Source organism: Aphelocoma coerulescens, chromosome 9 (assembly GCF_041296385.1).
Source record: "Aphelocoma coerulescens isolate FSJ_1873_10779 chromosome 9, UR_Acoe_1.0, whole genome shotgun sequence".
In the NCBI taxonomy this organism is placed as follows: Eukaryota; Metazoa; Chordata; class Aves; order Passeriformes; family Corvidae; genus Aphelocoma; species Aphelocoma coerulescens.
In genome coordinates this window covers 16,986,186-17,000,372 of record NC_091023.1, presented here as the reverse complement: position 1 = coordinate 17,000,372, position 14,187 = coordinate 16,986,186, and the positions used below count along the sequence as shown (strand labels likewise).

Sequence of the window (14,187 nt, the reverse complement as noted above, 5' to 3'; positions counted from 1 at the left end):
TGGGTGGGGGCGACGCCGGTGCTGCCACTCCCTGCCCGGGCATGAGTCAGGCGGCAGCCGGGAGCCGCGGGGCACCGGGCAAGGGGGGCCCGGCTGCGAGGGGCTCCCCTGCAGGCAAGCACTGCCCACTCAGAGCAGGCAAAACCGTGCCCAGCCTTGGGCCTGGGGGTGGGATATACTGTGACTAACTCCAGCAGCCCTGGATGGGGAGAACTTTGCACCCTAAAAAGGCGTGGGAGGACTCGGCAGGAGGTTTTAGAGGTGCAGGTCACACAGCTTCCTGGGGATCCCCAGAGTCCATGCATCCCCTCCTGAGCTTCATCCCCTCGGGGATCCCAAGGGTTACAGTCCCAGCTGCCTGCAGGGAGGAACCAGCACCCATGGAGATGTGGCCTGTCCCTGTGTGTTGGCAGGGATAGACCTGGGAGACGGCCACAGGCACCCTCCTCTCCATAGAATATTTTTATATATACACATAATATATATATTAAAATTACATTTCTCTTTACAAAAACAATTCAACAAGGGCCCAGGGGATGGAGCCCATTGCCAAGGCCAGGGCACAAGCACCCTGGAAAGTCTGTGGTGCTGGGCAGGGTCTCTCTTGGGATGTCTTCACCCTCCAAGTGGGGGCTCAGTCCAGAGTCCTGCAGCAGGTTGCATGGGTGGAGGTGGGGGGGATTGGCCCCGTGGTGAGATGCCTGCTCTGGATTCAACACAGCTCGCCCTGTCCCCGCTGTCACCACCTGTAAGGAGAGGACAGGACATGAGCTCAGGAGGGGTGATAGTGCCAGTCTGCCCAGAGCAGTGTGGCACAGAGAACTGCCCCCCCCCCCCCCAAAACATCGATGTCCCTACTTCTGGCGGGTGGTGCTGTAGGGATCGAGGAGGTGGGAGCTAGCCTGCGCCAGGTTCCAGTCAAACATCTCCAGCACCCGCTGGCACTCGATACGGGACTTCAGCCCCAGGCAGAAGAGCTGCTCCACCTGCAAAGGGACAGGGCATGGCCAGAGGGGTGACAGGGGTGCCACCACTCTTGCTGGAGCCAGGACGAGGGAATAGGGGTGCGCTGTACCTTCAGGTACTGGATGGCCCGTTGGATGTTCCAGTTGTGGTTCTGCAGGGCTGCCTGGCACTCCTCGGTTGTCACGCCATGCACCGTCTCCTGCACCTGGGGGGGAGCTTGTGGTCACTGCCTTCTGCCACCCCTGGGCAGCGAGAAGCCTCTGACTGAAGCAGAGGACCACCGGGGCTGCCCCCATCCCTCGTTCTATCTTCAGGGAGCACTGTCAGCCTGGAGCTGGGATCATTCTTATCCCTGGGATCTTAAATCTCTCCTGGGCTAGGGTGGGCCACAATATCCCCAGCCTAGAGAGACCAAGGGGACGATAGCAACAGCCACCTTCCCCCTCCCCAGAGCCTTCAATTCCCATTTTAGCATTGCAGTGAGATTTATGTCCCCTGGACATCTGGGGCCTCCTTGTAGCCAATCCCCTGGGGTTGAACTTGCAGAAACTGAGGCACAGGGTGGGGAAAGCTCTTGCCCAAGTGAGCCCACTCCACATGGATGCTGGGAATGACACTTACCACCCGGATCTTGTCAGCAGGACGGCAAACATCTGGCCCATCGTAAACGATCTTCTGGAGGCTGCAGGAGGCTTTCACCAGGCACTTGGGCCCAGGGTTGCTGTTGTTGGAGGAAAAGTTGGCCTTGCAGTCTGGCAGTGGCTGCTGCACCATGGGACGGACGGTGGCTGTGGTGACCTGGCGGGATGCTGGCACCTCCTCAGGGCTTTTAGCCTCCTTGAAAAACTTCTCATACTTGTCCAGGTAGGCAGGGCGCTCGGGCAGCAGGTAGTAGTGAGTGCTGCTGACCTTCTGCCCATCCTTCACGATAGGCAGGATGCAGGGTCCCTTGGAGCAGTCCTTGCCCTGTGCCTGGATGACCTTGGGGGTGGCGTATTTGGGGTCAAGGGCAAAGCTCTGTGTGGTGGGCATGGGCTTCCCTGGTGAGGTGGAGAGGCAGGAGCAGAGGGCAGCACGTTGCTGGGGAGAGCCCACCTGCAGAGCCATGGGGCTGGGTGTCCGGGAAGTGGGCTGTGACAGTGGGTCCCGTGGGGGGATCTGGGGCGGCCGGTCTTCCTCGCCCCCCGAAGCTGGGGAAAGGTCCCCTGACCAGCGCCCAGGCTCATTGCGGCGAAGGGGCCGGGGTGGGATTGGGACACGGGGCGGGATTTGGGGCTTGTCGTCAGCTGGGGCAGCCGGTCCCAGAGGCACGTTAAGCCTCTTCATGCACTCCTGCTGCAGCTCCTCGAAGAGCTCGGTGGTCTGCGTCATGCTGGGCTGTTTGGTCTCCTTGGGGGGCAGGAAGAGGTTGTCCTCCAGTGCTGGTCCCCGCTCACTCTCATCCACAAAGCCATAGTTGGTCTTGCCCCGCCGGCTTGGAGGGCTGGTGATAGAGCAGACCTCAATATCATCCTCATCCTGTGCCACGTCATCATAGGCAGGCGGTGGGGGCAACGGCCGGGCGTCCCAGTCCACCACCGGCGTGGGATGGAGAGGCCGAGGAAGAGCCCGTGTGGGGCTCTGTGGTGGGGTCTTGTCCAGCAAAGAGCAGGCCTCCATGGCCAGCTTGGCTAACGATGGGGCTGTCAGCTCCCCCACTGGAGAGGGGCTACCCTGGGGCACTTCCTCCCCAAAGTCAATGAGGGTCACCTCGCTGCTTGCCAGCCCCTCGCTTGCCAGCCGTCCGGGTTGCCGCTCGCCCACCTTGGTGCCCGGTACTCGTGCTGATGGCTTGACCGGTCGCAGACCCTTCCCTGTGCCTGGCTTCTTCAGGCAGAGCTTCCGGAGACCCCCTGGCAGACCCTCCTCCTCCTCACTGACCGGGTCGTAGCAAGGCTCTAGAAGGGGACAGAGAAGGATAGTGAGGGTCCCAGCACCCATCTCCAGGGTGCAAGAAGGGGCATCTGCATCTGCAAGCCCCCAAACCACCCCATAGTTTCAGCCCTCTTTGCTCCCAAGGCACACCAGGGCACCTGCCCCAGGCCACCCAGGTAAGAGAGAAAAGAAAGAGGGTGTGAGGAAGGGAGAGCAGCACCAAAGAAGCCCAACTTACTGGTGAGCAGGACGGTAGGCTGAGGTGGGCGTGGAGGAGGCTGCCCTGCAGAAGAGAGAACCCAAGAGAAGGGGAAGCATAGGGTGAACACGCAAGCGGCAGCCAGGGTGCTTGTTAATGGGGTGCATGCTTTGTTGTGTCCCCCTTCACCAGTGGCGCACGGAGAGAATGCTGGTGGGAAGCCCCCCCCCCAAGTAAAAACTCTAGGTTTATGGGGATTGTGGCATACGCACAGCATCCAAGTTCCCTCCCCATAGCAGCTCTGCTGAGATCCCCTGCACTGTGGAGGCCAGCTGTGGGAGGCTGGGAGGGGACAAGGGACTCGGATGAAGGGCAGCAGGGCAGAGTCCAGCCAGGCAGAGCCACCAGCCGCCCACGCTGCTGGCAGTGGCGTGCGGCCAAGTGACAACACGGTCCCTCACCCCAGCTACCCCTGGTCTGCAAAAAGCAAGTGCCAGCAGAGAGACAGAAAGGAGAGGGTCCAGCCCATCACCCTGGCAGCAGGATACGGGGATGGGGGCTTTGTGCAGCTGATGGGCAGGAGGAAGGAGAAAAGCCACTCACTTTTAGCCCTCCCTGGAAGCTGTGTAGGTCTGGCAGCGCTCGGGTCCACACCTAAAATGTCAGGAGGGTCCATGGGATTTCCCAGGTACAGCCTGTGGGGAGAGAGGAGAGTGCCTGGGAGTCAGCAGGGGCCATGTGGGACCCCTCACTCCCCAGGCTCATGCCTTGGGACACCCCACAGCTCCCCCACCACACACCATGCCTGACAAGTACCATTCCTATGAGTGCTGGGGCAACACACCCCAGAGGCCTCCAGTGCTACGGCACAGAGCCTGGTGCCATCCCAACGTCATGCTACCCATCTCCGGCTCCGCGTGCATGATGTGCTGTGCCCAGGGGACTGCAAGCAGGGCACCGTGTCCAGGGTACTTGTGCGGGATGCAGTGCCCAGGACGCCCCTCCAGCACCGGGGCGATGCTGCGCCCAAGGCAGGGTGCCCCGGTACCACGTGCCAGTGGGTGCCGGGAGGCCCGGGCGAGCTGTCGCAAGCCAGGCAGCCGGCGGGAGCTGGCGCAGCCCGAGGGCTTGGGCGTGTGCCGAGCTCGGTGCGTTCTCGGCAGCCCGGGCAGCACGTACCCAGTGCCCGTGCCCACGCAGCGGGGCGCGGGGAGGCCTGCCGGGGCACGAGCCAGCTCTGTGTGCACAGCGCCTCGGTTCAGCCCTCTGAGGGCCACCGGCACAGCCCATGACACAGGGGGCTGTGGAGGGGTCAGGCTGGGACTGAGGCACCAGCAGAGCTGTCCCAGGCCTGGGATAACAAACAGCAGTTGGGATCATGATCCCAGGGGATGGACTAGCGCAGGACCTGGCCCTACCAACCAGGAGCTTTCCAGTTTTTGAAATCCTATCCTGTCCCCCACCGCACTGACCTCCCACATCCTTCCAGCCCAGTGCTGGGAGAGACCCCCACATGCCCCCTGCCAAGGTGCTCCTGCTCACTGCCAGACAACCAGTCCCATCTGGCAGGCAGTACGTGGGACACTGGAGCACAAGCACCCAGCCCCCCTCCCCCCAGTCACAGTCCAGCCAGGTGTCTTCTGATAGAGCAAGGTGGAGAAAAAAATCATTTTGGTGGATTTTTTTCATGTTTTGCTTTTCAGGACTCATGCTGTTAGAAGCGTGAGGACAGGCTGCAAGCCACGCACATTTAGCCGCCCTGGGACATCCCAAAAGTGCTTTGGGGTAATGTGGCCACCTCTGGGGTGGTGCTTACTGATGTCTCCCTGCCCCAGGACAGCCCCAAAGGTCTCCCCACTGGGACAGCCACAAGCACAGAAGCCCCCGACGTCCCTAACCCCATTAGTAAGAAGAGGCAAGGAAGTTAGTCCAGCTGCAGGAACCCTACCCAGAGCCACCATTCCCATTACAGCGGGGGCAGAAAGAGATGCTTCATGGGGGGAAAGGGGGGCAATAGCCAAGCCGCGTCTTGCTCCCGAGCCCAGTGGGCAGCAGGGAAGGGAGGGAGCAGGCAAAGGATGCAGAGAAGACAAAAAGTTTCTTACTCATCAATTTTATCGGGAAACCCCCAGCAGTGCTGCGGGTTGGTGTCTCCATGGCCTGTGTGGATGAAGCTGTTTTTAAGCGGCTGGCTGATGTCGTGGGCTGACAGCCCTGCCACCGAGGTCACCGTGTTTCGGGGAAATTGGCCAACTTTTAGGGTCCGTTTATTCTGACCCCGCCACCAGTAATTCTCGGCCCTAAGGAATAAAAAGGACCTCGTTACTGATGAGGGGATGGGAGGTTGACACGCGCCTGCCCCAGTGATGGGGAGGAGGCAAGGTGACTCGTCCAAGTCCACGAAGGTGTGCGGTGACACAACCAGGAAGGGAACCTGGGTGCCCAGGATCCCAACCCTACACCGGCAGTACGCTTTGGCTCCCACCCCACATGGTCCCTGCACCTGGTGGTGCTGGGAATGTAAGTGGTGGGGAACAAAGCTCCATGCTTTTGTCCCAAAAGATATGCCCCTTCCTCCTCCTTGCTGCCTCAAACTATGCAGGAGCCTTGGGGTGATGCCTGCACCAAGCTGCTCGTTACCGATCCCTCTGTGGCCCATGCACTTAAGGAAGGCATAGGGGACACTCTTGGCATCTGATGGGCTCCCATATGGGAGACGGTGGTCTGTGGGGTCTTCCTCGCTCCCTTCCTACATTATCAGTGTGCCCTGTGCAGGCTGGTGCAGGCAGGGGGAGTTGGGCAGAAAGACAGGTGGTGGGCTTAGGCTGTCAATCTTCCTGGAGCCACCTGAGTGGGCCAGGCCACCCTGGGGTACTGGTCCCCAGTATGTCCCCGAGGAGCCACCCAGGACACAGCCACCTCTGGGGGGGATGAGGAGGTCATCTAGTCCAGAGGGACTGGTGGGGGTAATAGGGATGGGGCAGGGAAAGGCATCCCAAGTGGTGTACCCCACCCAGCACTGTGCCAAATAAATGGTGGAGGGGCTCTGACCCTAAGCTACCCCCCTGCCTGTCAGGGCCCTACACTCCCCGTGGGCAGGGTGTGCTGCGGGCAGGGGGGCAGTGGCAGTGTGGGTGCCAGCCTGGCGAGGCTGGCACGGGCCCCGCAGTTTCCTGGAGTCACCTGTGAGTCACCCCCGGCCACCAGCTCAGCCCTTTTCCTGTTTACCTTCCCGCTGCCGCCAGCCAGCCGCCTTACTCAGCGTCGGGACCCCTCGGCAGAGCCCCGGCAGAGCCCAGCCAGTACCGGGCACCCTCCCTCACCCGCGGCAGGCTGGGGGAGGTGGGGGAGCGGCTCCCCTCCCCGGGAGGTCCCTCCACTCGCCCTCCCTGCGCCCCTCACCGCCGCATCCCGACGGAGGGATGCTGCGGCCGGGCCATCCCTCCACTCTCCCTGCTCCCACCCTCGGTCCCACCGAACCCCAGCTCGGACCCCCGGCACAAACCCGCTCCGGCGCTGCCCTGGCTCCTCTCCCCGAGACAGCCCCCTCCCACGGCCGGCTGGGTCCCCGGGGGGCTTTCGGGGAGGTCCCTGCCCCTGCCCACACACACGTACGCACACCCGGCGCCCGCCGAACGACAGGCAGGGGCTTGAAAAGGGGTGGGGGGTGTTTACGGTGCCCCGGGCGGCCTCGGCAGGGCCGGATGCAGCCCCCGGCTAGAGGCCCCCCCTTCCCCCCGCCAGCTCTGCCCGGGCATCCCCGCAGGCAACGCGGTGGGGGGTGGCCGCCACGGGGGAAACTGAGGCACGGGGAGGGGCCTCCCCTCCGTGAGTACCGGCAGCCGCTGGGGCTCCTGCCATCCCCCGGCTGCTGAACCCACCGCGTGTGCCCTGAGTCCGCACCCCCAAAACCTATCACCGGGGGTCACCAAGGACCGGCGTCCCTCCGGGAAACTGAGGCAGGGGAAGCTGCGCCCCGCCTCTGCTCCACTCCCGGCAATTCCCGAACGACAGGCAACCTCCAGCCCCTCTTCCCGCTCCATCCTTCCCTCCGCGGCTCACCTGGGGCCGGCGGTGGGGCGGGGGGCGCGGACCCGCAGCCCAGCCGCGATGCGGCGGCAGGGACGATGTAGGCGCTCTGGCGCGGCCGCACCGCCCTCCGCCGCTCCTTCCCTCCCTCCGCCGACGCCGCTTCCCCTCCCCTCCCCTCCCTGCAATTAAACCGCCAGACCCTGGGCAAGAGTCATCCCCGCGGCGGCGGACCGGGAGCAGCCGGTCCCTGCAGACACACAAACCCGGCCTGATTCACCCCGAGTTGTGACTAACCGCGGGGAGCCGGCCCGGGGCGGGGGACAGGGAGAAACGGGAACAGAGCCCTCCTCCTCCCCTCGGGATTGGGGGGGCCGGCCCTAGCGCGGGGACACTGAACTCCTTTGGGAGGTCCCCAGTCTCCCCCAGCTGGAAGGTGACAGGCACATCCTGGGATAAAGATTCAGGGACAAAAGGGCGCCCTACTCCAGTCCCCAGATCCCCGGGATGGCAGAGGGGGTGGCTGTGCCCCGGCGTGGTCAGCAGGGACCGACGAGCCCACAGCATAGTGGGTTCTGCCAGCACGGTACCAAGTCCCACGGTGCCTCTCTCAACCCGATGACAGCAGCACGTCTCCGGGTGCTGGCGGCACGTCCCCACCACTATCAGCAGGGAGCGGCCCTGGGGCGTGCAGTTTCCCAGGGCAAACCCACGGGCACAGTGGGGTGAGTCAGCAGGGATGGTGCGGGCAGGGCCGTGGGCAGTGTGGGCAGGGCTGTGCCCCCCACACTGGAGTGGCCCCACGATGCTGTGCTGCCTGGGGGACCACAAACATCTCAGCTCTGCCCACCCGTAGGGTACACGGCCGGGTACCGGCAGAGCCACCCCTTCCCATCCCTGCTTCCCATAGCTCTGCCAGTGCTCACATTGTCCCAGTCTCCCCATTCCCTATCCCTGTGCACGCTGGCAGGCAGTGCATTTCCCCCTCTACAATGCCTGCCACCTTCCCGTGCAGTACCTGCCCTCGATGACCGTGATGATGTCGTTCATCTGGATGTGCAGCTTGTCTGGCTCCTCAAAGTCCTGCAGTGCTCTCATGTCGGTGGGCTGAGCCTGGGGGAGAGGGGGATGAGGATAGAGGACACAGCCCCTCCATCCACCCTATTTTGAGGGCAGGCCCAGCCCCAAGGAGGGCATGGAGGCCCCAAAAATGGACAAGAGACAGCATTACCACTATCCCCTGTTCAGCTGACACAGCCCTGGGGTGCACGATGGCACTGCAGCAACCAGGTGTCTCCTGCTGTAACCGTATCACCACCCTCCACCTCCCAGCCTGCAGGGCTGCCTGGCCTGAGCTCCCACCTTGGCCCAGGTCACTTCCCACCTCAGCAATATTCTTAGCTCTATCCATGCTTGAGCAGAGCTGGCAGGACAGGGTGCTGGAGCTCCTGTCCCCCTCACTGCTCACCCACCTCCACCAAGAAGTCTCGCAAGGCCACGAAGGTGGGTCGGTCCTCAGGCTTGTGTGCCCAGCACTGCAGCATGACATTGTAGATGTCCTGGGGACAGTCCTCAGGCCGCGGCAGCCGCTCACCCTCCTTGTCTATCTTGTGCAGGATCTGTGGGACAGCACATGCTGTCAGGGTGTCCCGTATCCCCCCCAGCACCAGTGGGGTGAGGTGAGGGGGCAGGTCCCTGCTGTACACCTACCTGGCTGCCATTGAGGCCGATCCAAGGCTCCTGACCATAGGTGAACATCTCCCAGAGGGTCACTCCGAACATCCAGGTGTCACTGGCATGGGAGAAGGTGCGGGTCTTCAGGCTCTCAGGAGCACACCTGCAGGGGGAAGGACATGAGCATCAGAAGGCCATGGGTGCTGCACCTCCAGATCTCCCCCTCCCCAAGGCTCACCAGGCAAAGGGGACCTTGCGATGCTCCTGCATCACGTAGTGATCATCATTTTTGGGCAGGGCCCGCATCAGTCCGAAGTCCCCAATCTTGACGAGCTCATTGGAGGCCAGCAGGATGTTGCGGGCAGCCAGGTCGCGGTGGATGAAGCGCTTGGACTCCAGGTAGGCCATGCCCTTGGCCACCTGGATGGCATACTGGCACAGGGTGGAGATGAGGAAATGGCCCTGGTTCTTCCGCAGGCGGTCCAGAAGGGAACCCAGTGGGGCCAGCTCTGTCACCTGGGCCATGGGGTGTGGACAGCAAGTCGGTCAGTCCAGGGGCACCCTGGTTTGGCTGGCTTCCAGCCTTCTTATGCCCCACAGGGGATGCCAGCAGAGGACTTGGGGTAAAGACCCAGATCAGCTTTGCTCATGCCATCATGTGGGACCCCCGCCATGGGGGTGTCACTGGGGTCAGCCCCATCCCCCCACACTCACCATCTTCATGGGGTGGGAGAGCACCACGCCATACAGGCGGATGAGGTTCCTGTGGTCCAGGGAGTGCATGGCATTCACCTCCCGGATGAAGTCGTCCAGTGCCTCTGGCTGGCTCAGCACATCTGTCTTGAGGCACTTCACTGCCACATTCAGCTACGGCCAAAGGAGGGATGAGCTCCGAAGTGTCTTCCCCTGTGGGTGGTCCCACTGCCTGGCTCCCCACCCCCCCAGAGCAGCCTCTCACCGTCTTGCCGGCAGGCGTGCACCACTCGCCGCGACGCACGACGCCAAAGGAGCCGTCACCCAGCTTCTCAAAGATCGAGAGGTCCCGCTCCCGCACAAGGCAGGTGAGGGAGTGTTGGCCCCCAGCTTCAGGGGGTGGTGGCGTGGGGGGCTTGCGGAAGGTGCTCTGGGGCTGGGGCTGCAGCTCCGACTCCGGGCGCTTCCCACTGAACACCTGTGGGACATGGAGGAAGGTGAAACATGGGCATGGGAACACCCCAAGCCCTCGGGTCCGTAAATGAGCAGTGCTGGCACAACCCCTTGCCTGGGCTGTACACGCTGGAACCTAATGATGACCCCTAACTGGTGATGACCCAGAGAAGCCTGGTTGTGGGAGAAGGCTCTGTTCCTCCAGCTGCCAGCACACTGAGCTGTGATTCCCATGGAGGGAAGGGGTTGTTCCTCCCACAGCAGCTCTGCAGCAGTTCCCCAACAGCCACAGCAAACCAGGCCGGTAGCCAGAGAGCCCTGGGCACTCCTTGGCCAGGCCAAGGCCACACAGTGTGCCTGGGCACAAAGCCAAGGGAAACGTCGAGCTTGGGCTGAGTGTGGTGACACATCCCTGCAGCGATGTGGGCTTTGCAATGCGTGCTGGCTGCCACTGCCACCACTCAGAGGGGATGGGCTCTCCTTCCATTTCCCTCAGCTGGGATGGATGATGTGCCCCATGGGGCAGGGTCCATCCCAGTCTTGATGCAGGGTATGTGGGGGCTGGGCCCAGCATGTATCTGGGGTGGGAGGTGGCATTTCTGCCATTTATTCTTTAATAGAAGTAGCCTTCTATTAAAAGCCCATCCTGACCATGTCCCAGTACAGACAAGTCATGCGGGGGAAAGGCCATGACCCAGTGCCCAGCTGGCAAACGGCTCTGCCAAACTCTGCTCTTCTGGGGTGCCAGGTGCCATAGGGTGCCAGCAGCACCAGCTTTGGATGGGATGGCATCAGGGCATATGTAAGCATCCCAAGGTCCCCTGTCATAGTGTGTCCCAGCCTGCAGGTACAAGGCTTTGCCCCCTTGCTGTTAGGCAGCAGGGTGGGCAGTGTCCTGGGCTCCATGGCTGCCCACAGAGCTGTCTGGAGCAAGGCTCTCTGGTTCACTGGCTGCAAACAAATTTCCTGACAAAGCGGCAAATAACATGAGGGGAATGAATTTTCCGAGTGCTGGGGTAGCAGGGCTGTCCTTTGCTGGGAAGTGACCCAGGAGCCTGAGTGGGACTGGGGCACACACTAGTAGGGTAACACCACAGGCGGGGCATGGATGGCTGGGGCTTCTGCCCATTTCCCTGTCAGCCTCCAGGGACCAGGCATGTGGAAGAGCCAGGCACCCCGAAAGGGCACAGGGAGAGGTCCAGCTCCTCCTGTCTGCCTCAGTTTCCCTGCCACACCTCTCCCTCTCCCATCCCTACCTTGCTCATCCAGGATTTCCGCTTGCACATGGCTTTCCTCCGCTTCACTGCCTCCCACAGCCGCCGCTGGCCTGCAGGACACAGGGACACAGTGACTGTCACAAGCCAGTCTGGGATAGGGGTCCCCTCCAGCCCCCTGTGCTCCTGTGGGCTTCCCAAAAGATGCACACCCAGCTGGTGAGAGGTTTGGGGGGGATGTACACACCGGGGCGTCCCATGCCGATCTTCTCCAGATCCTCATTTTTGACGTACTCGAAGTGGGAGAGGCGTGTGACGTTGAGCTCGTCTCGGATGCGCAGGAAGTACTGCTGCAGCTGCAGCTCGGTGAGCAGCTCCAGCAGCCAGTCTGTGCCCTCCTCCGCCTGCATGCTACAGCTCAGCCTCTGCTGGGACACAATACTGGGTTAGGGGCAACCCTGCTCTGCTCCCCTCTGCCCCATTCCCACTGGGAGTCACCCAGAGGGGCTCAGAATCAAGGCTGGGGTGCTGTTGTGAGGGATACTAGTGGAGTCATCTCCTGAGCCTGTCACCAGCTCTCTGGGGGAAGCCAGGAGAGCCACCCCATCAGCAGGACCCCCAGAGATAGGGAGCACCCCCCAGTCTGCCCTGTCCTGCCCATAGAAATACCAGCCCACCTCTCCGTTCCAGCAGAGGCTATCCCTGGTCAGGGGTGCCAGGGACAGAGGAGGGAAGCAGAGCCTCAGAACAGATGTGCCTGCCCAATTCCCTCTGCTCAGCTGGAGGGGCTGTCCCCAGCAGGGACAGCCACCTTGGCCCCCTGGCATGCCCGCACACTTGGCTGAGTTGCAGTACAATCAGGGGGTCTCCTCTACCACAGGTGGTGATACCTCACTGGCCAGACACAGGGAGGGGGCAGAGAGAAACAAGTGAACATGTGGGTCTCTAAGAGTCCTGTTGCTCCAGTGCTGAGGTACGGGGCACCTCAGTGCTGCTGGCATCAGCCCCCAGCCATGCCAGAGCACAGACACGGAGAGATGAAGCCCCATGCTCCCCCCCACTCTCCATCCCTGCCTGTTGTCCCGGCTCTCCCCCACTTTCATCATCACCTTTCTGGAAAGGGATATAGCTCTGCCTCCTCCTGCTGAGAGCGGGAGGGAGGTTGGGACCCGCCACCCCAGCTCCACAGCGCGGCAGCCCTCTCCATCCTCTCCTCTTCCCTGGGAGACGACATGGCCCCTGGTGTCTTCACCCGCTGTGCTCGGCTCCCTCGGCCGCGTCACCGCAATTGCAACCCTCGGCACTGGGCTAAAAATACGGCGGGCGCGGCGAGCAGCTGGGCACGGGGGCGCGTGGGGGCACGCAGGGCCACGCGGGGCGAAGGGAGCTGCGGCTCCCCTGCCCGCAGGCAACGGGGACAGGGCGGGTGACGGCCAGCGTAGGGTCTGCACGGGGCGGGGGTCGGCACTTACTCGGTAGAGGCGGAAGCGGGTGAGGAAGGGGAAGGATCGGTGCAAAGCCTGGAATCGTCGCATCCTGCCTGGCTGCCCGCCGCCAGCCCCTGGCACCGCTGATGTCCCTTCCCCGCTGCCGGCGTCCCACGGCGGAGCCCGCTCACCGCAGCCGGGGCACCCGCAGCCCCTTCATTTGCGCTACAGAGATGTCCCCTGGGCTCGGCCGCCCCACAGCCGCCCCTGGAGCGGGCAGGGGGTTCGGGCTGTCCGTCGGCCGGACGCGGGTTGTGGCTCTGCCCCTCCTTCCATCCGGCTCTCGATCCTCTGGCCGGCCGGCCCTCCCCTTCCCCAACGCAACGGGGCCGGGGTGGGGGGTGGCGGCAGGCAGGGCTGGGGGTCACTCCCCTGGCTGGAGCCGCTTCCTGGGGACCCCCCGCTGGCAGCGGGGCTCGGTCCCGGCCGCCTGCCCGCAGCGCTGCCCAGGAGGGTTATTTTCAGCTGGGCTGGGACGCGCGCCCAAGGGGCCGGGCTCCCATCAATGTCCCGCTTTCTCCCTTGTTCGGCGGTCGCTCGCAGCTGGGAGCCCGGACCCCCGCTCTCATTTCCATGGAAACTCGCCCCGGCCTTGGGAATCGCTCCCAGGCCTCAGTTTCCCCCCCAGGAAGCAGGGAGGGAGGGAGGCAGAAGAGACATCCGGCTCTCTGCTCCCCAACCGAGGCCACAGGCATGATGCCAGGGCGATGGGCACTGCGGGGGGAGTTTCTGGCTCGGCAAACATATCCGCTGCCCAGCTGCCAGCCCCCACGGGGCTCTGCCGTGGGGTGCCACCAGCACCCCGGTGCTCGCTCCCCTTCCCTGGCGGGGCTGGCACCCAACCCCAGCAGTGCTGTCCGCCCGCGGGCTCCCCAGGGAGAACAGCTGGCCACGCCGGCAGCCACAGCATGAGAGAGGAAAGACCCACAGCAACCTCTTGCCACAGTCCCCGCCTGCCTGGCCCCTCCAAAGCGTGGCCATTGCTGTGCCAGGGGGGTAGCTAAGAGGGAGTTAAGTGCATCCCCAGGAGGAGTCTCCACTGGGGCTTCCACTGCCACTGGGATCCCAGCTGGCACCCGGCAGCACAAGCGCTGGGCACAAGAAGCCCATTGACTGGGGACAACTGGGCACAGTGCCCTCGGCACCAACCTCTGCCACGCGCCAGCTTCCCCCTTCCCAGCTCAGGGGACACCGGGGGTGGGGGGGGTGCCCTGCCTCGACAGAGCATCACCCTCATCAGGCAGAAATGGCACCCACTGGGCCTGGCACCGAGTGCACTGCCTCCTGCACCCCCAAATCCCAGGTGAGGCTGCCCAGTTCAGTGCTCACAACGGGAGTACCGATTTCCAAAAGGGAATGGGGAACCCAGCTTTGCCTACCATGCCAGGGGAGGTTCCGTGCCTCAGTTTCCCTCTCTGTGACAGACCCATAGGCACAGGGAGTGATCCTGCGACCTCGACTCCGAGTTGGGCAAGGAGTCCTGCCAGCAAACTCCCATCCTGTGGTGGGGAAGTCACAAATCCCCTAGACCCCCGGCACAGGTGCTGCTCGGCCCTCG

General features: G+C 63.2%; 2 protein-coding genes across 6 annotated transcripts in view; both read right to left on the bottom strand.

Moving 5' to 3' along the window:
* Positions 1–483: 483 nt before the first annotated feature.
* The window catches only part of TNK2 (tyrosine kinase non receptor 2), a 25,638-nt gene continuing 11,934 nt past the window's right edge, over positions 484–14,187 (bottom strand). For 2 of the 5 annotated variants that reach the window (XM_069024550.1, XM_069024549.1), the window contains exons 2-16: positions 11,390–11,567; positions 11,185–11,255; positions 9,741–9,953; positions 9,497–9,649; positions 9,021–9,298; positions 8,819–8,945; positions 8,581–8,727; positions 8,127–8,221; positions 5,185–5,379; positions 3,683–3,774; positions 3,119–3,163; positions 1,588–2,903; positions 1,076–1,171; positions 859–986; positions 484–746 (exon numbers count right to left, since the gene is read on the bottom strand). In XM_069024550.1, coding sequence (XP_068880651.1) covers positions 740–746; positions 859–986; positions 1,076–1,171; positions 1,588–2,903; positions 3,119–3,163; positions 3,683–3,774; positions 5,185–5,379; positions 8,127–8,221; positions 8,581–8,727; positions 8,819–8,945; positions 9,021–9,298; positions 9,497–9,649; positions 9,741–9,953; positions 11,185–11,255; positions 11,390–11,552 — 3,126 coding nt within the window. In that variant the 5' untranslated portion in view covers positions 11,553–11,567 and the 3' untranslated portion in view covers positions 484–739. Of the gene's footprint in view, positions 747–858; positions 987–1,075; positions 1,172–1,587; positions 2,904–3,118; positions 3,164–3,682; positions 3,775–5,184; positions 5,380–8,126; positions 8,222–8,580; positions 8,728–8,818; positions 8,946–9,020; positions 9,299–9,496; positions 9,650–9,740; positions 9,954–11,184; positions 11,256–11,389; positions 11,568–12,614; positions 13,001–14,187 lie in introns of those variants that run through there. The other 3 variants (XM_069024547.1, XM_069024551.1, XM_069024548.1) reach the window with 3 other exon arrangements.
* LOC138114735 (uncharacterized) overlaps positions 13,126–14,187 on the bottom strand; it is a 4,632-nt gene continuing 3,570 nt past the window's right edge. Inside the window, exon 4 of the mRNA XM_069024559.1 lies at positions 13,126–14,128. Within this exon, the coding sequence (XP_068880660.1) occupies positions 13,955–14,128 (174 nt within the window). The 3' untranslated portion in view covers positions 13,126–13,954. The remainder of the gene's footprint in view (positions 14,129–14,187) is intronic.